We start from the raw sequence: 24511 nt of genomic DNA, 5'->3' as shown, positions 1-24511 counted from the left end.
TCGGTTTTGCGATTTTCACTAAATTTTTGGGACTAGCATGTTTTGTATTGTACTCAAAAGCGGCATACGACACGTGGTCTGTCTCCTTGTACATGTGTAAGCTATGTAAATCAAGTCGCATTGTTAACGGAAGTGGTTCAAACGCTTCAAAACTGAATTTTAAGAAAAATATTCATCACATGGTTGCAGTCTCCTCAGTATGAATCAACTGTTCTAGAACAAGAACGACGCGGAGAACAGGCGGCGCACGTCGTCGCTGAACACGGCTGACTCTGAGCACGCCAGTGGGGCGTTCGACCCGGAGACACGTCGGAAGTCTGTGTACCAGAACGACTATGAGTGAGTCAGTATTAAGCTCTAAAACCGCTAGTTGTGAGTGCATACCACCAGTACAAGGTATTCAGTGTGTAGTGTACCATAATATGTGAGACAGTGTTCTAGGAAATGTAAATCAGTCTTGCAGTTTCTGTATGAGTAGTATCACATCACCGCATGTGAGAATTCGTTTGAGCTTGCCCCCTGTTTAGTCCTCATTTTTAACAATGGAAAATTAAAGTTTACTTGATATTTGTGAGTGGGCCGCCACTGAGCGCGAATCAGCTGATGTCTGCCATGTTGCAGGCAGGACGACCGTCCAGAGAAGACGGACATATGCTACTACCTGGGGGTGGCATATGCGTCGAACCTGGGAGGGGCGGGCACCCTCACTGGGACAGGGACCAACCTCACCTTCAAGGGCATCTGGGACACGTAAGCTGCAACCTCAAGGTGCATCGCCTAGCGTAGGTCTCTCTGCTACACTCGAGCTGTGAGTGCTGTGTTGTTGCAGGACTTTCCCAGAGGCGGGCGGCGTCAACTTCGCCAACTGGCTGATATTCGGTGCGCCCCTCATGCTGATCAACATGTTCGCAGGCTGGGTCTGGCTTCAGTTCCTCTTCATGGGTTTGTTCAGGTGAGCCTGTTGTCTCTTCCTCTTTCCATGCTTGTGCTGTTCAGTTTTCCATCCAACACTCGCCTCGCCTCGCCTGATTCCAAGATTCGCAGCCATGTAATAGTCAGCCAACATTAATGCTTCTCCTCTCATTATACTAATTTTTATCCAATTCCTTATTCATATCCTTGCTTGTTAAATGCCAGATTACGTTCTGAGTATCAAACAATATTAATTTTCTGATAAAATATTTTTATTAGTCATTAAAATTCTGGCTTTAATGGTGGTGTACTGTAAAGACCAGTGATGCGGTTTTGTCATATATATATATATATATATATATATATATATACATACACATAATCTCATTTGACTTACATAATTCACCCAAGCACCAAAGCTATAGTTCTTTTACTCACTATAGGCATTGACCTTCATGAATGGCTAACTACATAGCACAGCATGATGATCATGATGATTAATGGAGCAATGATGGAATGCTGGTAGGGGAAACAGAAGTACCACCGAGCACCATCTTTGTCACTAGAAATTCCAATTGGACCTGCCGAGATTTGAATGCCGGTCACCAACGTGGAAAGTCGATATGTATATTCATTTAATGTAGTGCATGTTGGATTTCACTTTCTGGTATTATTTGTATGATTTGATCATCAGCGGAAATAGGGTTACTCCGTGGAAACCTTGATTTATATATTAAGCCCTAATTTCACGTTGACAGACATGCATCAGTTTTTCAGTCACTGTTACTCATAACGGCACAGTCTGTGGAGTGCAAGCTTTTGTACATTTCTATTTGTTTGGAAACTGGCTTCAACTTTTCTGAGAGTTGGAGAAAAGAAGCTCACTGGCATAATATTTAATTGGTATTAAGTGCAGAAGACCATTAGCACAAGCAGATAAGACTCGCTTCAAATCAGCACATAATTCTTAACTTAACGTACTGGTAGTCTGCAGAGCTCTTCTCACTGACATCTTGAACTTGTATCACTAATGGTGTGTTAAATTTGTTAAATAAACAACTTTCTTAACTTCTCTGTGTTAATACTAACACTATTATGATATTTTACCTTAGTTAATTACTATTTTCCGCTATCTTCATATTTCTGGTTATGTCCTGTGATTGTTTCCGGCTTTCTCTTTCTGGGGTCTTAGCGGGGGTGTGTTTATGATCAGTAGTGTTGTGTCTAAAAGGATGCGTGTTCTGAAATTTAGTTGAGTGTTCAAGATGTGTTGTGTATGTGTTTTTGTATGTGTGTATATTTCGTATCGTATCACAGCCATAACCAAATCACCCAGTACTTCCACTTACGCAGAACACATCACCAACACCAATTACAACTACATAAGTATAGAAATAGACGTGGAAATTCTACACATCTAACCGAAAAGTCAGAAACTAAACACACTAACAGTACGAAATATACGGACATACAAAAATACATGCACAATACATAGTCAATACTCAACTAAATTTCAAAACGCACACCCTTTTCGACACAACACTACCAACCACAAACACATCCTCACCAAGACACCAGCAAGAAGAAATCAGAAACAAGCGTAAGACCTCACTAGAAAACTGAAGTTGGCGGAAACAAGCCGAAACTAGTTATTGGTAATGTAAAATACCATTATAGTTTCAGTATTAACACAGAAAAATTAAAAAAAAGTTGTTTATTGAACAAAGTTAACAAATCATTAATAATATTTTATACAGTTAATGGCCTGTGTCAAGAACTGTGTGAAATAGTTTTCAGTGTAAATCATGAACTGCAGTATTATTAGGTTAAAATGAGAAACTGCCTTGCAAATAGAATTCCTGCTGCTTCGGCTGCGAGCACATTAAATCTCTTTTCGCATTGCATTTGTTCCCTTGTAGGAGAAAGAAGGAGGAAGACAAGAAGACATCGGCGGAGGAGCAGGCAAAGATTGTGCGCGAAGTGATCAGCGTCAACTACAAGCAGCTGGGCCCCATGACGTTCCACGAGGGCTCCGTGCTGGTGCTCTTCACGGCCGTCGTCTTCCTCTGGTTCTTCCGCAAGCCGGAGTTCATACCAGGCTGGGCTGAGCTCATCGCAAGCGTGTGAGTACTCTGAAATCGACGAAAGCACGTGTTAAACACAGGCTACTTACAGCTGAAGCACTGTCTCCTGTTTCTTGCAGAGAAATTGACGATGCCACGCCAGTCATGCTGATCGTGTTCCTTTTGTTTGTACTCCCGGCAAACCTCGACTTCTTGCGTTTCAACTCCAATGGTAAGTATAGCGATGCTTCATTAACCCCTGGGAGGTTACATAATCGACTGTGTGCGCGAAATGAAAGAAAATTGGTATTTTTCACTGACGTTTATTGGTCAGAACTTACAAGAACATTATTTCAGTGTTAATTGTTCGTTGTCAATATGATGTACAGAAATATGAAAACTACACATAAATGAGTTTCAGTGTTTGCTTGTTGCAGAGAGGAGACCAGCAAAGGCTGCACCAGCGCTGCTCACTTGGAAGGTGGTCCACGAGAAGGTTCCCTGGGGTCTTGTGTGCCTGCTGGGTATGTACACACGCAGACTTACATGAGCTAGAAGGTTCCCTGGGGTCTTGTGTGCCTGCTGGGTATGTACACACGCAGACTTACATGAGCTAGAAGGTTCCCTGGGGTCTTGTGTGCCTGCTGGGTATGTACACACGCAGACTTACATGAGCTAGAAGGTTCCCTGGGGTCTTGTGTGCCTGCTGGGTATGTACACACACAGACTTACATGAGTTAGAAGGTTCCCTGGGGTCTTGTGTGCCTGCTGGGTATGTACACACGCAGACTTACATGAGCTAGAAGGTTCCCTGGGGTCTTGTGTGCCTGCTGGGTATGTACACACGCAGACTTACATGAGCTAGAAGGTTCCCTGGGGTCTTGTGTGCCTGCTGGGTATGTACACACACAGACTTACATGAGCTAGAAGGTTCCCTGGGGTCTTGTGTGCCTGCTGGGTATGTACACACACAGACTTACATGAGTTAGAAGGTTCCCTGGGGTCTTGTGTGCCTGCTGGGTATGTACACACGCAGACTTACATGAGCTAGAAGGTTCCCTGGGGTCTTGTGTGCCTGCTGGGTATGTACACACGCAGACTTACATGAGCTAGAAGGTTCCCTGGGGTCTTGTGTGCCTGCTGGGTATGTACACACACAGACTTACATGAGTTAGAAGGTTCCCTGGTGTCTTGTGTGCCTGCTGGGTATGTACACACGCAGACTTACATGAGCTAGAAGGTTCCCTGGGGTCTTGTGCGCCTGCTGGATATGTACACACGCAGACTTACATGAGCTAGAAGGTTCCCTGGGGTCTTGTGTGCCTGCTGGGTATGTACACACGCAGACTTACATGAGCTAGAAGGTTCCCTGGGGTCTTGTGTGCCTGCTGGGTATGTACACACGCAGACTTACATGAGCTAGAAGGTTCCCTGGGGTCTTGTGTGCCTGCTGGGTATGTACACACACAGACTTACATGAGCTAGAAGGTTCCCTGGGGTCTTGTGTGCCTGCTGGGTATGTACACACACAGACTTACATAGCTAGAAGGTCCCCTGGGGTCTTGTGTGCCTGCTGGGTATGTACACACACAGACTTACATGAGCTAGAAGGTTCCCTAGAAGATTCAACATAAGATATATCTAAATTTTAATTCAATATTTTGAAGTTAAACTTATCATAAATAGTTTAAAGTTAAAGGAAAACAGTTTAATGTTCCTGAAGAAATGTTCAGCCCTGGTACGGAATTTTCTTGTAATCCATACACTGAATTCATGATATCGCATGTGTCAGTGACACTTACAGCTTGCTAAAGAAAAAAATACCAAAAATTGAATCTGCTGTTTCATTTGGATTTTTTTTTTAATAAATCTGGCAATGTACTTTGTTTTTCTTCTGGAAATTGTTGTTACCAGTACTCATTTTACCTTAACAATCCATTGATATTTGTGGTTGAATATAATTTGTACTATTCGTGAGATGCTATTATGAAAAAAGGCTTCTTATGTGCTGATGGCTGCAGGAGGCGGCTTCGCCATGGCTGCTGCCAGCAACGAGTCGGGCCTGTCGAGCTTCCTGGGGAAGGAGCTGGTGTACCTGGAGGTGCTGCCCGCGGCCCTCATACTCATCATCGTGGCCACAGCCACCACGTTCCTCACTGAGGTGTCGTCCAACACCGCGGTGGCCAATATCATCCTGCCCGTGTTGGCTCAGATGGTAAGGCACCGTTGTTTGATAAGGAACGCGGTTACTAACCAGCCAGCTGGAAGGTCCTAACCAGTCACTGCAGAGGATTTTTAACAGGAATTTCCATGCAGGAATAAATCCTGTCCGTTTAATTAATATCATTATCAATATATCATTAAACAGCCGACTTTGAATTAGACCACAATGCTAACTGCAGTTACGATGGTGAAAAGGATTTAGCCAAAAACATTCTGATGTCTGCTCGTGATAGGATCGATACTTCACTAATCTGTTGACACAGTTCGTGTTGTCACTAAGTTATACTCATAGTGGCAGACTGGTTGGAGTTGTCCTTCTTACTTCCTACTGATCAGTTTACGATCAAATGTGATATATTGTAATGATGGCATTAATAAATTACAGTCATTTTACCTGATCATAGTTTGCGTGAATACTTAACAAACACGTGGAATTTAGTGCCGCTGTATATTATTAATCCATGCGCCATGCACTGGCTGTGTGAGGTCAGGTAGCAGAGATTAGACAATTAGTAGATCAGTATAATGAAGGCAACTAATAATAATAATAATAATGATAATAATAATTATTATTATTATTGTCATCGTCATTAATATTGTACGGTACTATATTATTATATTATCATTACATTATTATTATTATTATTATTATTATTATTATTATTATTATTATTATTATTCATTCATTGTGTTCCTGCCCAAGGGCAGGTCTTTCACTGCAAATCCAGCATTCTCCAATCTTTCCTATTTTCCGCCTTCCTCTTAGTCTCTGCATATGATCCATATATCTTAATGTCGTCTAATATTTGATATCTTCTTCTGCCCCGAACTCTTCTCCCGTTCACCATTCCTTCCAGTGCATCCTTCAGTAGACAGTTTCTTCTCAGTCAGTGACCCAACCAATTCCTTTTCCTCTTCCTGATCAGTTTCAGCATCATTCTCTCTTCACCCACTCTTTCCAACACAGCTTCGTTTCTTATTCTGACTGTCATTTCACACACTCCATTCTTCTCCATATCAACATTTCAATTGCTTCTAGTAGCTTCTCTTCACTTCGTCGTAATGTTTCTGCCGCCATACAATGCTACACTCCACACAAAGCACTTCATTAATCTCTTCCTTAGTTCTTTTTCCAGAGATCCCTAGAAGATGATCATCCTTTTTCTATTAAAAGCTTATTATTATTATTATTATTATTATTATTATTATTATTATTATTATTATTATTTATCGGCTGTCAATAGACCTGTGCTGTAGTATACAATGTCAAAATCTTAAAGTTACATAAAAATCTTAAAATTGTAAATTAATAGATTGAAATAAATTATACAAAATAATTAAGAATAAGTACCAGTAACGATTGCAAAGAATTACACAGATTGAAATTATGGAACGAATTGGGATTACAATGAACTACTGCTGTTATAGTTTACTCGAATTCCACATTAACATCTAAAATCAAAGGCCTAGAAGCCAAATGTTAATTAAAGGCCGTAAGATGGAAAGGACAGCTCCGATTTCATTGAACCCAACAATGGAAGTGCGTATGCTTCAGCTATTCTAACAGAACACGCGGAGTAGATGTTGCCAGAATGTAGCTTATGTATTTAATATGAGAAGAGGATAGATGTGACAACTATGACTATGTCTTAGTCGCACCTCAGAATACAAAGGAAGCCGGCAGACTAAATTTCCATTGTCGCTAAATCAATGGCTTGGCAGTAGTTAACGTGGAATTCGAACCTACTATACTGTCAATATTTAAGCTAACCTTACAAACTGTTTATTCTTATTAAAATTAAAATTATGTAAGTTAATCAAAAACAGTAATACAGTTACAGTATCAGACCTGTATCAGACTACATTACTAGATGATAACTTACACTTGCAAGGCGGTGTTTGAGGACGTGACTGTTGCAGGCTGTGGCAATGAAGATCCACCCCCTTTACTTCATGATCCCCGCCACCATGTGCTGCTCATACGCCTTCATGCTGCCTGTGGCAACACCTCCGAACGCCATCGTGTTGGCAGCCTCCAACATGAAGACCACAGATATGGTAACACAGACTTCTTTCTAGCTTAGTCTGAATGTTCAACCTCCCTTAAAACAACAGGTCCGTAATTAGTGACAGGCGCGACACAGACTAGCCAGCAACTGAAATACCAGAGAGAATGTTTAAAAGAATTCTTATTATATTATTCCCTCCACCACTAACAGAGGCCCATTTGCTTTACACTCCGGATGCACGGCAACCTGTGCTCGTTAACCCTGAGGCGTACAGTGCTGTTAATGAGTCTTCTGGTACTGAACTTTGTAAAACAATTAATTGAATACTGTAAAAATATAGAACCATTCGTAAAAAGCAATATATGATAAGCGGAAAAACTTCTGAAGGAAGAAGAAAAGAGAATTCACTTACACAGAGACATTATTATTACGTGAGGCAAGAAAACAGCGGGTTACTGGTGGCCACTCCCTGCACGGTCTGTGATGCGTGGCATCAGTCACCATATGGCATTCGCTGTAGTCACAAGTCGTGTTACAAAAGTCATGATTCTTCAAGTGTACAAAGTTAGTGTATAAAGTTTAGTGATTATTATTGTGTATTTAGGTAATCCCTACTAACAAATTCTCATTGCGTGAACGTGTGTATATATATATATATATATATATATATATATATATATATATATATATATATATACAACACGTACATGAAAGGCAGAAGGCGAAGGCGAAAACAAGACGTAAATTTCGAATAAAGTTTCCGAACAGATCTGTGCCTTCTGTCGAAACAATTAGATGACTCGCTAAAAGATTTAAAGGAATAGGCTCAGTGAACAATCGAAAATAAAACAGAAAACGTAGTATACAAATCTGGCTTTCAGGTAGTAGCTACCCGTAAAGCAGGTTTGAATAATTTCAAGGGAGCTACTACCTGAAAGCCAGATTTGCATAATACATTCGTTATTGGAGGTACGTTAACAGAAAGCCACAATTTAAGTCACACAAGTATTTGTGTGCACTCACAGTTCAGTTCTGGCGTCTTGTCAGCTCATTTGAGTTGTGTGGATACAAAGGAAATATTGTGACGGTGTCGTGTATAGTTCCTGGGGTAGCTCAGTCGGGAGAGCATTCGTGCGCTAAGCAAAGGTTCCCGGGATCGATACCCGGCCCCGGAACAATTTTTCCTTGAAATTATTCAGAAAACGTAGTGTTCTTACAGAAGAAAAATTAGATGAGAAGAAATCGAGGCTATCAATGATGTGGAACTTCAGAGTGTTGTTCCTTCGTTTATCAGAAGACGTCAGTTATGTGTGTCGGCAAATGGGAGACATTTTCAGCAACGACTGTGAGCATGGTACGTCCAAGTTATTGAACATTTATTGTTAGTACTGTTATGTATTGTAGAAATGGTTACGCGCTCGCTTGCAGTGGGGCACAAGTCATTCGCCGTTTTCTCGCCTCACGTCATAATACTGTCTCTGTACATAAAGCAAATATTAGCTACTGCAGAACTAAGAACAATCTATATGCGCCTCCCATCTGCTTGCGAGATGCATCAGGGTCGATTAAAGCGCTTAAGAAGAATTTCCTTGAAGTATAAGGTGCATTTAGCACAGAATAGTTGATGAAAAGTTTGCGCAGTCGTCATCTTGCATGCGATCATTTTCATAACTTGTTTCACACAAGATTCCCATGTCGCAGGTCTTGTACTTTTTATTGTCTGTGACCAAAGTGGATGTTTAAGTGTTCAAACATTCAACAGAAGAGAGAACAAGTGCAGGATATTAAAAACGTAAGATGTGATGAAAGCTACTTTGAGGATATGCAAGTGGCACGGTTCACTGTACTGTCTTGCTTGCAGATGAAGGCCGGCATTGGCATGAACATCATCTGCCTGGTGCTGCTGTGCGCCATCTTCCTCACTTACGGCTCCTTTGTGTACGATCTCAACGACTACAATGAAGATCTGTTCGTAAGCAACGCAACCACCGTAGCAGTGACGACCACGATGGCAACAGTGTAACCAGAAACCAAGGATCGCGTTATCGCAGTGGGTTTCACAACACTACAGTGAACTCTATAGCATCTTCAATACCGTCAGATTCTGACTCCATTCGAACAATGACTTTCAATATATCTTCAAGGCGGCATAGTGTTGCTGTCACATATTCTGCCATTATTATTTTTTTTCAGTACCTATCATTAAAATAATTTTCATCCATTCATACATCTAAATAAACCATCCAGTATTTATTGGAGGCAAAATCCTGGGCAGCTCACGACGTTATGCTGATAGAAATGTGAGAAAATAAGTCGTGTGTGCTGCGTTGTCAATATGGCCGACAGCTTAGCAGCACACGAAGATGCTATAGTGTCCCACATGTGCAGAGGCAGGAAGCAGCTGTTTTCAAGTATTTATTTGTACTCATCTCTTCATCTCATTGAACTCTGTTCCATCTCATCAGTAGTGTTTTCAGGTACTTAATCATAAAGTGATGCAGGACAGCACTACCATTACAGTGGCTGAAGGAAGGATTTTGTTTCCATTGCTGTGAGGAAGGGAATGCCTCCTATTTTCTCGTTAGAATTCATAAATCAGACGGTCATAAAATAGACAGGTGCTGTAATGAAACAGGCCACTCCCTCTCAGAGAAAATAATCTTTTTCATATTTAATTTTGAACTGTTTCGAAATTAGTTATTATTTACATTTTAAAAATTGTTGCGAATACGGTGCCGTAACAAGTGAGTGTACAATTACCAGTAAGTGTGGAGATGGGTGAAATTTCCATAATTTTTGTTCTGCTGCAAAAATACATCCACAGGCCCTAATCTACGTACGTGTCACCACAGCTCCAGGACTCCACTACACTTGGAACTGTCACGTGGCTAACAAGAGAGACAGGCTATGGTGCGAGTCACATTCCTAGTCATAACATGGCTAAATGCACATTTAACATGAGTCTAATATAGCAATTTCTTTGTTTTTTTTTTATAACTTTGAACATGTGTTAATGTTAGGCTATTGTCACGATGGCCATGACTAGACCGAGATAATCATGTAACTCCGATTCACACTTTAGCCTCTCTCTCTCTCGTTAGCTATGGAACTGTCGGTAATGACGTCATATTTAAATGACTTACTTACTTGCTTTTAAGGAACCCGGAGGTTCATTGCCGCCCTCACATAAGCCCGCCATTGGTCCCTATCCTGAGCAAGATTAATCCATTCTCATCATATCCCATCTCCCTCAAATCCATTTTAATATTACCTTCCCATCTACGTCTCGGTATCTCCAAAGGTCTTTTTCCCTCCGGCCTCCCAACTAACACTCTATATGCATTTCTGGATTCGCCCATACGTGCTACATGCCCTGCCCATCTCATACTTCTGGATTTAATATTCCTAATTATGTTAGGTGAAGAATACAATGCGTGCAGTTCTGTGTTGTGTAACTTTCTCCATTCTCCTGTAACTTCATCCCTCTTAGCCCCAAATATTTTCCTAAGCATCTTATTCTCAAACAGTCTTAACCTATGTTCCTCTCTCAAAGTGAGAGTCCAAGTTTCACAACCATAAAGAACAACCGGTAATATAACTGTTTTATAAATTCTAACTTTCAGAGTTTTTGACAGCAGACTGGATGATAAAAGCTTTTCAACCGAATAATAACAGGCATTTCCCATATTTATTTAAATGGCTGCGATCTTTAAATATTTTGTTGCATATTTTGAAAGTGATTTTTCGATACTTTTTTGGAACACTTCTAGATATTCAAATTCTAAAAGTTCTACAATTTTAAAGATGTCAAGCTGAATTTTTTTTTTCTGCTTTATAAAATATGCTTAACTAAATATAGTATCCAAGGAAAAATGCAGCTGCATCCTTTCGATTACTCTCAGGGCATGACTGTTTGTCAAAATACTTTAACAAAGTTGGAATTCTTTCTTCACCACTTTGTCCATTGTGCAGTCTTCAGGAAGAAATGGATGAGAATCATTTTCAGCAATGTTCAGCCCTTTGCTCTAAATCCACTGAGTGTGAGAAAGCAGGAGAGTTAATGGCTTTATTACCAACAACTCAGCATTAGTTAAGAGGAACATGTGTGCAAAAAATTAACACTCTAGTTAAAAAATGTTCACCCATCTCCTCACATAAGCTTACAGGCATCGACAATCATGGATAAATTTCATACGAGATGCAATTTTATAGTGGCTATTCTTTACTGCCCTGTCGAACTTCACAACAGCAATTGAAGTAATGTGATGAAATCCCCTTTTGCATGACAACTGAAGGTCTTGATCTACAAATGAACTGTTGCGAGACTCGCTCAATCACTTTGTTGAAGTTGCCTCAACTCCAGGCAGGCCTGTATTATGTTGTGCCATATGTACAGTATTGCAAAATAAATGTATATCCTGTAAACATTATCCATCTCCTTCCTTCATGCACATGCCATCTAATCTACAGAGAAAGAAACGAAAAACTATCATGGCACTTCTTTAAGAAGTTGGGAAGTGCACATCATTTTGATGTCGGCAACAACAGTACTCGTGTCCATAACAGTGTGTAGTGGCATAAGAGCCGACAACTTTGACGAATGCTGGAAAAAGAGAAAGAGATAGGCATAGGTGCAGATTAACAGTCCACATGCAAGAATCACATTAAAATATTCATTAAGGGCAGGTCTTTCACTGCAAACCCAGCTTTCTCCAATCTTCCCTGTTTTCTGCCTTCCTTTTTGTCGCCACATATGATCCATATATCTTAATGTCGTCTCTCATCTGATATCTTCTTCTGCCCCGAACTCTTTTCCCGTTCACCATTTCTTCCAGTGCATCCTTCAGTAGGCAGTTTCTTCTTAGCCAGTGACCCAACCAATTTTTTTTCCTCTTCCTGATCAGTTTCAGCATCATTCTTTCTTCATCCACTCTAACACACCCTTCATTTCTTACTCTTCCATTTCACACACTCCATTCTTCTCCATATCCACATTTCAAATGCTTCTTTTAACTTCGTCATAATGTTCATGTTTCTGCTCCATACAATGGTACACTCCACACAAAGTACTTCAATAGTCTCTTCCTTAGTTCTTTTTCCAGAGGTCCGCAGAAGATGCTCCTTTTTCTATTGAAAGCTTCCTTTGCCATTGCTATCCTTCTTTTGGCTTCCTGGCTGCAGCTCATGTTACTGCTATAGTACATCCCAAGTATTTGAAGCTGTCCACTTGCTCTGCTGCCTCATTCAGAATTTGCAAGTTAATCTTCTTTACTTTTCTTCCTATGACCATGGTCTTCGTCTTGTTGGTATTTGTCTTCATCCCATACTGCTCACAGCTGTCATTTAGCTCCAGTAGCATATCCCTTAATATCATCTCCTCTTCCGCTAACAACGCCATATCATCAGCAAATCTTACGCACTTTATTCTTCTTCCTCCTACAATCGCTCATCCCATGTCCTGAAAAAGTTCTTCACTAAATCCTCCAAGTAGATGTTGAAGAGGATAGGTGATAAAGGTCATCCTTCACCTTTTACTCTCCCTATTTCATTTCCTTCTGACATTTCTTCTTCTATCCTGACTTTGACTGGTTTCATATAAAGGTTACTGAACAGCCTCCTCTCTTTCCAATCCACGCCAATTTTCTGTAGGATCCCCATCAGTTTATTCCAGTTCACTCTGTCAGAAGCTGTTTCTAGGTCCACAAATACTACATACACTTTTTTATTCTTCTCTAGGTATCTTTCGCCGATTGTTCATAGCAGTCCAATTGCATCTCTCATACATTTTCCCTTCCTGAAGCCAAACTGCTCTTCTTCCACCTTAGAATATAAACGTCGATTCAGTATCTGCAGAAGAAACTTTGTCGAGTGCGATGTCATTCATCAAAATAGTCAATCAGTCAGTCTCAGTCTGAGATGTAATGTTGAATGTGTCACATTTCTACACTAGAAATCTGGCAGGATTTTGTTGAGATACTTCTCCTTTATCATCATTTTTTATCCTGGTCCATGTTGCTTTCTTTAGAGTGTACCTGCTGTTGCAGATAACAAAATGAGGACCACCACAGAGCTACGACTTATTGTGGCAGCTATTGAAAATTCAAAGTACGAAGTTTATACATTGGTAAACATGTTTTATGTTGTGACTGGCAAATGGTTATAACCAGGATAGCCAGATATCTCAGATCAGAGAGAGAAACGTAATCACCTCTCAACATGTAAATAATATAAATTATTGAATAGGAATGCTCATACATTAATATAATTTGTAGTAAGTTCTTAATTTTATACCTTGAAGTCGCCCTCAGTAGTGTAGTTGGTATAGTGCTGGCCTTTTATCCTCGAGGTTGCAGGTCAATCCTGGCTGAAGTCCATGGCATTTAAGTATGTTTAAATGCGACAGGCTCATGTCAGTAGATTTACTGGCATGTAAAAGAACTCTTGCGGGATAAAATTCCAGCACACCGGCAATGCGAGCATCGTTAAACAAACCGTAATATAAATTTGTAATTTATACCTTGAATTACATGTTACACAATCATTTGCAGGGTCAAACCCAACACCACAGTCAAGAGGTTAATTCAAAATGTATGCATACACCTAGTAGAAAAATTGATCGCAATAAACATCTTTGCCTCATTTAAAAGAGGTGAACATTGTTAGTGCAGATGCATCCTTTTGATTACTTACAGGGCATGACTGTTTGTCAAAACACTTGAACAAAATTGGAATTATTTCTTCATCACTTTGTCCATAGTGCAGTCTTCAGGAAGGGATGGATCAAAATCATCTTCAGCGATGTCCAGCCCTCTGCTCTAAGCTCACTGTGTGTGAGAAACATTGGAGAACCAAGAACTCAGCATTAGTTAACAACAACATTGTTAGTCCATTTTTTAAAGTCGTTTGAGGAAACACTTTCTATAAAAGCATTCAAATTTTGTAAACTTAAAAAAAAAAAAAAAAAAACTAATTTTGCAAAATTTGGCACTTTATTGCTCATAATATTGAAAATTGCTCCTATTTTACTGTCAACATTGTTTACACACTGCAAAGAATATTTGACATACGACATTCACCAGAAAGCTGATCTAAATTAACACATGCCAGTACCAGAAGTGAGTTGTTACCTACAAGCTAGATGTAATAAGGAATGGATGTTTTAGAACAGACATGCTCAAAATGATAAGTTGGGGACACTCAAAGAAATGCATCCTGCAACACACAGGTAACTTGCGTGTAGGGTGGGAGGCGATTTCAAGAAAGAACTGAAGCAGCTGATGAGAGTTTATGTATCTAGTTACTAAGATGGCCATAAGTAGAACACAGCTATACTATGAAACATTTCATTGCATTGGTGTTAAGATATATTAAAAAAGCTAATGCTTGTTCGAAAAAAAACGTATTTAGTGTCGTGAACTAAGTTACAAACCTTTATGAAATCAATAACAATACGGCATAGATACTTTTAAAGTACTGTTTTCAAAAACAAAACCATTCATTTTTACATTCAAACACTTTAAATACCGGCATGAAAATAATATAGCCTAACTTTATCTTCAGTATAAACCCCTAAATGTTTAACATAAACAAAAGAAAATAAATTGATGTTTATGAATCTTTCACTAACTTGTAAACTCATTAACATAATTAATAATTATAGCCATTTAGTAATTACCCTAACATAAAATAGTTTCTGAAAATGAAAATGTTTAATGGTCTCAAAGTGTAATTTTCATTTTCAGTTCATTCTTTTTACTTTTTACTGTCATTTTTCATTGTCATGTTTTCTTCACTTTCTTTCACGCAGCTTCTGTGACTAAAAATTATGGATTCAAAATCAGCTGTTATGTTGGCTACAGCAATATGCAGTTGTGCAAGAAATAATTTGGAGCTTACCTTCTAATAAAATGATCGGCTACGTAATGTCGCCTTATATTAGTTTTATACATTCTACATATAATTTTAGAACAGATAAGGCATTGGATGTTGCCCTCATGCTCGCGACAAAAGAACGTTTCTTCCCACTCAGAAATAAATTTTCTTTTTCTGAACACTGGTACAGAAGGCCACGCCTTCAACACAAACATCGCTAATAACAGTAAGCTAAATACCACCACTGTGTAACACATCAGTATTACGTAATATACCCCTTTCTCCTCTTTCCAGGGGTTGGAGTTAAAACTCCAGGTTTGAATGTCTCTGTTTTAGAAGAATCAAATCATTTTTCAAGATAGTTTGTGTGAGAGTGGGGCACTACGACCCAGCAGATCTATTATGCTTACGCTCTAGTTAGGTGCATTCCCAACCTACACAAGTGCCCAGGTATCGAGCAATCACTCATCCCTAGGCAAGCCCCTTCCATACGTCTCCACAACAGAATGTGTGGGGAGCTGCGACCTTGTCCGTCACAAGTATCACTGTAGATTTTTCTCAGGTCTGTCAGGAATTCAAACTGGACCACCGAATGTCTGACCACTCAGCCATTGCAGTGGGAAAGAATTTTGGTAAGTCTGTTAACCTTGGCTCTTCCATAGAGCTCTGGTCATCTGGCAGTTTGGACTGTTTCAGGAGCGAGATTCTTTCTAAATTTTTATTAAGGTTTTTTTTTTTTTCCATTTTTTTGTAAGTGTGCTAAAAGATTTGATATTTTTTCAACATAAGAATTGGTGATGAGAACAAGTGTGGCATTCCCGTTATTTGCCAGAAAGTCTGTGATATCATTATTCTTTCTTAAGACAGAAGGGCATGTTTCTCTGAAATAAATTGTTTTTGGGCTATTTCAAAATGTTGCTTCCTTTTAATTTCTTCCTCTGTATCTTCTGGAAGATCTTTAATACCACTGAGATTATCTTCTATTGGTAATATGGTGGGAGCTACAGGAAAATTAAAAACCTTTAGATAAGGTTAAAGTTATATGTAGAGCTAGTGGGTTATCACTTAGATTCACAACTGTTATTTTGATTATGATATAGTCTGCGGAACTTTTGTTCTTGATTATCCTATGTTACTTCAATCTTTGTACAATTTGCATTGATTATCCTATCACTTGGTGACCAATCTTCTACAACGTTTAGCAAGAGATACGAAAACTGAATCTGAATTCCTAAGTGTGAAGAGTATACTCTTACTCAGTACATGGGTAGGTTCTGTGTGCAAACGATTTTATATTGTGATGTAACTGCAAGAATTTTGGTATTGTGTTCATATTGCAGCATGTAAAAGGAAAGTTGAAGTGCATAATTCTCTCTTTTCAAACAACACTGTTCCATCTTTTTTAACTCTCAAGCAGTCGTGGCTAACTTTGTAACATAGATTCTGACAGTGTTTTGCTGACATTCCAAATATAATGGGTTCTTATGTACTATCTTCTTACTGAACAATAAATTGCTCCTTTTTTATTTATACAACTATATGAAATACATTAATAACTATCACAATGTTATAATTAATGTACAATAATGGTAATATTTCAATATTGGTTCACATGGAATATTCCAACATCTATTCACTCCTAGTCATAATTTACTTTTTAACTTCCTTTCCAGACCACTTTCTTGGTTTTTCTGTGTGCACAGTCGCTACTTAACGTTCATTATTATTGTTACACAAATATGGTCAGTTTAGTCACTGTCGCTATTTACAATAGAAGCGCGGGGTGTTGGTGTCACCCACCACTTATCTAGAATATGGCAATTCCAATTTCAAACATATTTATGGTTACTATTACCAATTCTAAGAAAGGTACTGAAAGTTTCAGAAGTACAAGCTTACTCTAAATCACCCTACCCAACTGCTTAAGGATTAATATTACTTCGTGTTTCTTCCCCATGGAGGCTGAGTATATGCATTCTTAGGCTTCCATTGTGAATGTGAACAGATAGACTTTAGTGACTGCCTCCGTGGTCTGTTGGTCAGCATGCTGGCTTCCAGATCAGGAGGTCCCAGGTTCGATTCCCGGGCTAGGCTCTCGGTGAATTTTTCTTGAAGAAGAGGAATTCCCTGGGTGTCTAGAGTCTGGAAATTTGTATGAATGTGAGTGTGATTGTGAGTGTGCCGGGTTAATATTAATTAACCAATCATCACAAATATAAAATACATCAGGACTGTCGCTGGGCAGTAACCTGAACACACGTTTCAGCGTCACATTGTTGACAAGTAACTCCATCTGTTAGCACAACCGTAAAGCATCTAATAGGTGCTATAGAGTTACCAACAACGAAAAAAGAAAAAAAAAAAAAAAAGATAGACTTTAGTGTATTCCCCATGCCCTGAAGCTTGACACTGACGTTCCATACAGTTGTTTGGAGTATCCAGACATGACGAAGCCAATGAAGGAAATGACCTCTCTGCCCTGCTGGAACCTGAAACATTGGAAATGCACGGTGGCATACCCAAGTCTATTTCTTTACCTAGTCAAACATGACAGTGGAAGGTATAGGGAGTTCCCGCAGTGCCCATATCAGCACAGTGTTGCTACATTGTGCGAGCAGTAGCAGGAGCCATGCACAGTGCACAGATTTTTTAATTATTTTCGCAGTTAGGGAGACATTGCAATGAACTGTATGACAACAGACCGTTGAAAATGGCGGAGAGGGGAATTCCACTCATTACTGGTGCAAATAGAAACAAGGCGTCATCTCCCAGTGTGGCACATCCACATCGGAACTATCAAGTTAACCTGTCTAGCAATAGTAGATGCAGCAATGTTAAGTAACCAATTAAAACTGCACATGACAGGACTTGTTATTCCTGATAATGTTCCAATATTTTTATGATCACAACCCCATGTCATCTGACATGTCACTGCTAACGAAGACAGCAACAGCTATGTAGGAAACCATCTCCATGAACTAGTGCATGGGGCATTTCTCGTGGCTTCTTTCAATTTGCAGAGAATTCGGACAAAGTCTTAATTTTGGAAGATATGAAACAATCTAGCCTAGCCTTCGAATGTGGTTGGTGGGTTCTTCATCATTTGATTAGTCAAATGCTCAGAGATTGGATTTTCCCCATTTGTTTTGTAATATGCCATTAAACGTCTCTGAAATGTTGAAAGCTTTGCAATTTAGTATGTGCTGTAAGTTCAAAATTAAATCTTCAAATCATGTTGGGTAGCTTTTATTTTTGTGTGTGCTGTTGAGAATTGCAGTGTTTTCTTTTAACACGTTGACTGCCGCTTGAAGCGTATATACGTCTCACAGCACATATAGGGACGTATATACGCGTCAAGTGGCAGTCAACGTGTTAAGTAGAATGCAAACTGAAGTTAGCTGAAGTATGATTGCTAATTTGACTACAGTGTCCATTGAATTGTACTCCTTTGTTCTGTTTTCAGAGATACACATAGCCTACATAACATGTACACAATGCCTGTGAATTATCAGAAAGAGTATTTGTAAAGATCAAATTTGTCCTGAATCCTTTATTTGTATATTACAATTTGACATATATATCATCATTTTCTCTTTAAAGAAACCAACTCTACATTGCTGACAAAATCCATTTCCTCACATTGGTCTATGTGTTAGTGGTTTGCTTACCAACTACAATGTGTGAGCAACTTTTGAAATATGAACATTTTCAAACAACACTAAGTAAGCAGCTACGAGCTGTAGATTCAGTACTTGGGCTTCTTGAACTCCGACTCGGCAGGGGTGGGCAGCTTGCGCTTCTGGATGATGTTCTGGATCTTCTGCCACTCGCGGTCCAGTTCTGCCTTCTCGTTCTTCTCCTTGTGGTACTTGCGTGTCCGGCGCCCGTCCGCCATCTTGACGCCGTACTGGAACGCGGCTTTGGGCAGGGCCTCCTTGTTGTTCATGTAGTCGCTGTACTCCTCCTGCGTGTCGAAGTCCCAGCGCCCTATGGGCCCCTTCTTGTTGCCCAGGTCCATCTTGGTGTAGTCCACTTCGTCGTCCGAATCGTCGATGGCGTCCTGCATCTCCTCCAGGCCGGGGTAGCACTCGGCGTAGCCCTCCGGCTCGGCCGCCAGCCTGGTCAGCAGCTGCTGCGCACGGCTCTGCCCCTCGCGCTTCGCGGGCGCCGGGGGCTCCGCCTTCGGGGCGCGGGTCTCTGGCTTGGGCTTGGCTGTCCAGGGCGCGGGCTCCTCCGCGGGCTTCTCGAAGTAGGGCGCTCGCCGCTGCTTGTCGGCGCCCTCGCGTCGCGGCGCCGAGGGCACGTAGTCGCCGATGTCGCCGTAGATGCTGTCGTCCGCTGGGCCCTTGCCCCCCGCGGCGGCGCGCCCCTTGTCCTTCTTGCGGGCCTTCTTGCTGTGGCGCCCGCCCTGGCGCAGGTACGACAAGATCTGCGCCAGCTTGTTGATGACGATGTCGTTGGTGGTGAGGGTGGCGGTGGACTCCAGGCTGGGCACGTCGGCGCGGCTGCGGATCAGCGTGGTGGGGATGTCGCTCTCCGCCAGCTCGTCCTCCAGGTCGATCACGTAGGCCATGCGCCCCGGGGCGAACAGCTCGTTCTTCTCGGCGGACCGCGACTTGAAGAGGGCGCGGTACACGTTGCGCCCCAGCTTCGTCTTGAACTGCATCTCCTCCTCGTCGTCCTTCTTCTCCTTCTTCGTCTTGATCAGCTTCTCCATCTCCTCCTCCTGCTCCTGCTCCTTGGCCTGGATCTCGCTGCGCACCTTCTGCAGCAGGGCGTAGTCCAGCCCCTTCACCAAGTGGGTGTGCTCCATGTCGCCGCCCAAGAACTTGGACTCCTGGATCATCTGACGACGTCTTTCGGCCGCGTCCATGCCAGATTTGAGGTCCGGTGCCACGGCGCGGTAGCCGCTAGCTGTGGACAGGGGGTCTTCGGCCTGGTAGTCTGGATTGGCTCCGTCTCGCCTCTCTCCTGCTCGATCGCGATATTTTTTGGCAAGTTCTGCCATTTTATCATCTTCTTGCTTCTTAAGTTTTGCGTAAAAACTTTTCTTTTTGCGTCGTCTTTCGGCCCTGTCATCTCCATCTGCATCTGGAGTGGCTGCGACGGTATCCCTGGTAGGGGCTAACGATGACGGTAAGGAAGAAGGAACAGATGCTCGAGGTGTCATCAATAACCTTCTGAAATCATCATTCGTGAGTCGTTGCGATCTATCAGGGGGTTCTTCTCTTGTGTCGCCCGTAGCAACACTTGTATTATATTCGTTCTCTGGCATGATGGTAACTTACTCTTAATTGAATAAAAATACGAATATTTCACTGTGTTTAAACACAAAGGCAACAAATACACAAGACTTACAATACTTTCACATACGTCACACTCGCTTGTGATAATTACAAGACAACCAGTCTGCAGTGTTGCCAACACATAAATTGTATTCCCGTCAAACACCTGGATATCCGTCAAAATGAAAATAATAATAATAATAATAATAATAATAATAATAATAATAATAATAATAATAATAAGAGCAACTCAATATATCACAAATATGAAGCAAATTTTAACACAACTTACTTACTAATCTTGATTAAAATTATAAAATATGTATTTTGCTGCCAACTATAACCCTAATATACCTCAGGGTGAAATAGAGTTTATTAAATTTGATAAAAAAATCTTGATTAAGATAATAATTCATCCACATCATACGCAGGGCTGTTCAAAGAAAAAGTAAAATTCCCCAAAGATTAAACAATTAAAAATGACAGCATCTCAAAAAGTCAAAAGACTGTGTAAATCATAATTTCCGCCACAAAATCCGTCACTTGTCAAACCCCTGATGAGGTCAAAGCCAATCTTTTTTCGTCCATTTGACGGAATTTCCGTTCAGTTGGCAAAATTGGCAGGAGAAAAACACATATCCCTCTCTGTAATTGCATTTTTTTTACCCTTTTTTTATGTACCACCACAATCTAATAAAAGACTGTGGTACCACGTTAATGTTTTATGAAAACTAAATTATTGCTACGATGCAATCATCGAAATTTAAAAACTATTAAATATTTTATTCTATATAATCTTAAATCAAAAATTTAATTCTCGATAATAGAAGTATTAGAACAAAAGATAAGCCCAAAGAATTTGGATAAGCCAGTTCGATCAGTTCTCACGAATATATTCTCTTTGACTATGTAACATTCGTTGTCTGAAATTCTGAATTACGGATTACGGGAAAAATTAAAATGGCTGCTTCCAGGCAAGGGTGGTTGAGTAATGATTCTGGAATACTTCGCAAAAAAGAAGATGAAGATGAGCTCCTGGTGTTTGGATATTCCTGCAAACTTTTTCGTGATGATGAAAAGGCACTTTTCATTGATCAGGGAAAACATTTGATTCCATGGATGGGGGATGAAACATTAAAAATTGACAGGTCCGTGTATGGTTTATTATGTATTTTATTCTTTAATTGTTAATTTATTTGCAAATATATTTAGATGATTATAATATATACTTCATAATTTATGAAAATTGTGAAGGTTATTAGACATGACGACTAATAATAGTTCATAAGTTCATTATTTGCATACAAAAATCTATGGCGAACTCCTAACTATTATGACTATGTGTTAGTTGTAGTGTAGTGATCAAACCTGGATAAAATAAATCATTTATGTTATCACACATTTAAGTATATGAAAAATTTTCATTTTTTTTGTTTCTTCTCAACTGAGGTGACAAGTGAATAGTAAAGTTGAAATTTCTTTTTTGGTTCTGTAAACAGCAGCTGTATGATGATATGCATGTTAAGGTTTGTACCAAATTAAGGATTGAAATATTAATTGAATTGTGTTTTATTGAAACTTGAATGAATTTAATAAAAAGGCTAAAAGATGATTGAAATTAATAAACTTAGATGGCAATGGTAAAGTTTAGCCGTCCCTGCTTAGGTCGTTCTTGCACTCAGTTTGTTTGCCATATCAAACATACACAACTAATTCTTCTTAAAGTAGTAAGTTGTAACCTTCTTAATTATAGAATATTATTCTGCAATAGAAGAAGGGGTATTTATTTCCATTACTTAATTGGTGTACCAAGACCAATAATGCAGAGATTTTTGTATAGCGAATGTTAAATTCATTAAGTTAACACAATTTTGGGAGAGAATTTTATAGAATGAAGACAATTTCAGAGAACATAAAATGCTCCCCATAGCCTCAATTTCGAAATTAGCTGTGAATCACATGCAGTATAATATATAGGCCTAACTAATTTGTATTATAATGAATGTTATTTTCTTTTTATTCGTCTGATGGCTTGACACAAGTGAATTTTATTTTAATTTGTTGTAATTCTTAAATAGAATGAGATATCACAACTAAACAGTAGATTTATTGAGATGTTCACATTGTTTTACTGTTATCAGTATATAGGCTACTGTCTATTCATAATTATCGTCAGTTTATTATGTTGAGTAATGAAGCATAGTCTGCTAGTAAGGAGTGCCAATGCTAGTGTTCCAACTACGAACAGACTTCATGTTTCGATACTAATGCTTGCACCTACAACTGTTACGTAGATTTGTAAAGCTCTGAAATGTAGTTGGTTATTTTATTTGAGAGCTCTGGGTTCGAATCTCATCGTGAGCTTAAATCACTTAAGTATATAGGCTACATGAAAACATTTTGGAAAAATTATGCATTCTGTATTTTGTTCAGTTTTATGCTTTTATTCAATGTTTCAGGTGATTTGGACATATTCTTTAACGAACTTGAGTTTGAAGTTTAGTTTAATATCTTATATTACTTTAATGTTCCTTATTGTTTAATTTTATTTTTTAAGTACGTACCTGTAAATATAAGTTATGCCAGTAATTCTGTACATGTGATTTTCATATTCAAGATTTGATGAATAATTATTTGAAATATTCTGTATTAAATCTGTGCATAAATGGGCGATGACATAATTGAAAATTCACCCACACCTATCTGACATTTTTACAAAGTAGCCTATTTGATTCATGTTTAGTATTTGTTCATTTAAACCAAACTGAATGCAGAAAATGGAAAGAGTAAGCTCCAGAATTTAGGTACGAAGTCTTTACTTCTGCTGTAAGAGGGAAGTGGTTTGTGCTTATGAATCCTTTCGGTTTTCCCACACAATCAGTTGAAAAGCAGCACAGTCACACAATAACAGTAATAATAATTAATAATAATAATAATAATAATAACAACAACACTAATAAAATTCCATCGAACCAACCTGTTCTGAATGAACTGCATTGGTAGTATCAGTAGTAGTGAGGCAAGTTTCCTTAGGGGATATCTATTCTCAGCTGTTTGGGAGGCCCATAAGTCGACTATCTCTATCTTAATTGCCAGTAAGTGCTGTCCATGGAGAATAGCTCTTGATAGGTTTCCCTGTTCCCCCTACCCTACCTTCCCTGATGATTAGAGACAGTCAGAATTCTTGAATAAAAGGGCTAAAATTCTTGGTTAAAAAGGATAAAAATTCTTGAGTGAAAACGAAAATTTCTTGAGTAAACCTGAAATTTTCACCCTGTTTCATTAAATTATTATGTTGCTTAAGATAATTGATATTAATTTTAAGATATTTAACATTCAAAGTTGTACGCAGACAACAGTTCCAAGTTTGTCATTGTAAGATTTCTTCTTCTATTTGTTAGTACACACGAGAACTGTGAAAAAAAAAAATGTTCGCAATCGACATTGGAAACTGGAACCCATATAGCTTGGAGTGCTCCGTCCACAAAATCACTGTGATCTTCACGTAACGACAGCAAACCTTCTCGTACTGAAAGTCCAGGACTATTTTTAACTGTGTCCTTCAGTTCACTGTATGCATGTACTGCTACATTAGGTGATAGATTCTTTAAGATTGGCACCTGGTCAAAGAGAAATTTCAAACTGCTTTCAGTTGCATCAAACCGTTTACGAACCATTTCAACTCACACCATCTAGCGCCAGCATTCCAGACCTTGTGCATTTTTCAAACAGAACTTCTAAAATTTCCGAATGTAGATAATGTATCTATTAATTGCTGAAAAATTGCGTTTTTTCGCGAATAACAACAGAAAATATGCTAAATTCGCGAGACAGGATTTTTGCGATTTTTCGCGAGTTGAAACATGTAATTATATGATATTTTATTATGCTTACCATGTTTTAAACTGTTTTTATTTGGTTCTTTGGTTTTTCGCGATTTCGCGAGTCACGAATTTTGACTGTCTCTATTGATGATGTAGCCGACATGTAGCCACAAAACGTTAGCTGTCTTTACATCTAAAGACATAATGCCTATAGCAAGGAATCTTGTACCATGTTGACTACTGTAAAAGTGTCAAACAATATCAATTGATGAATATCCAATTCATAGAAATCATTAGGGGTTTGGAGATGCTTGGGAAGGGGT

At 39.4% G+C, this 24511-nt stretch overlaps 3 protein-coding genes across 4 annotated transcripts in view; 2 read left to right on the top strand and 1 right to left on the bottom strand.

Annotated features, from left to right (window-relative positions):
* LOC138700849 (protein I'm not dead yet-like) overlaps window positions 1-11637 on the top strand; it is a 33347-nt gene extending 21710 nt beyond the window's left edge. The window contains exons 5-13 of the mRNA XM_069827207.1: window positions 218-339; window positions 622-750; window positions 830-952; window positions 2832-3035; window positions 3116-3207; window positions 3413-3499; window positions 4997-5190; window positions 7119-7256; window positions 9069-11637. Of these exons, the coding sequence (XP_069683308.1) occupies window positions 218-339; window positions 622-750; window positions 830-952; window positions 2832-3035; window positions 3116-3207; window positions 3413-3499; window positions 4997-5190; window positions 7119-7256; window positions 9069-9230 (1251 nt within the window). The 3' untranslated portion in view covers window positions 9231-11637. The remainder of the gene's footprint in view (window positions 1-217; window positions 340-621; window positions 751-829; window positions 953-2831; window positions 3036-3115; window positions 3208-3412; window positions 3500-4996; window positions 5191-7118; window positions 7257-9068) is intronic.
* Window positions 11638-18614: 6977 nt separating this feature from the next.
* Window positions 18615-20509, bottom strand: beag (IC cytokine homolog beag). Its single transcript, XM_069827211.1, has one exon. The coding sequence runs from the start codon at window positions 20352-20354 to the stop codon at window positions 18825-18827; it is 1530 nt and encodes a 509-aa protein (XP_069683312.1). The 5' UTR covers window positions 20355-20509; the 3' UTR covers window positions 18615-18824.
* Window positions 20510-21272: 763 nt separating this feature from the next.
* Window positions 21273-24511, top strand: part of su(w[a]) (suppressor of white-apricot) — a 31164-nt gene continuing 27925 nt past the window's right edge. The window contains exon 1 of one of the 2 annotated variants that reach the window (XM_069827203.1): window positions 21273-21512. In XM_069827203.1, coding sequence (XP_069683304.1) covers window positions 21325-21512 — 188 coding nt within the window. In that variant the 5' untranslated portion in view covers window positions 21273-21324. The remainder of the gene's footprint in view (window positions 21513-24511) is intronic. The other variant, XM_069827204.1, reaches the window with a different exon arrangement.

Source organism: Periplaneta americana, chromosome 6 (assembly GCF_040183065.1).
Source record: "Periplaneta americana isolate PAMFEO1 chromosome 6, P.americana_PAMFEO1_priV1, whole genome shotgun sequence".
Classification (NCBI taxonomy): Eukaryota; Metazoa; Arthropoda; class Insecta; order Blattodea; family Blattidae; genus Periplaneta; species Periplaneta americana.
This window is presented reverse-complemented; position numbering and strand designations above follow the sequence as displayed.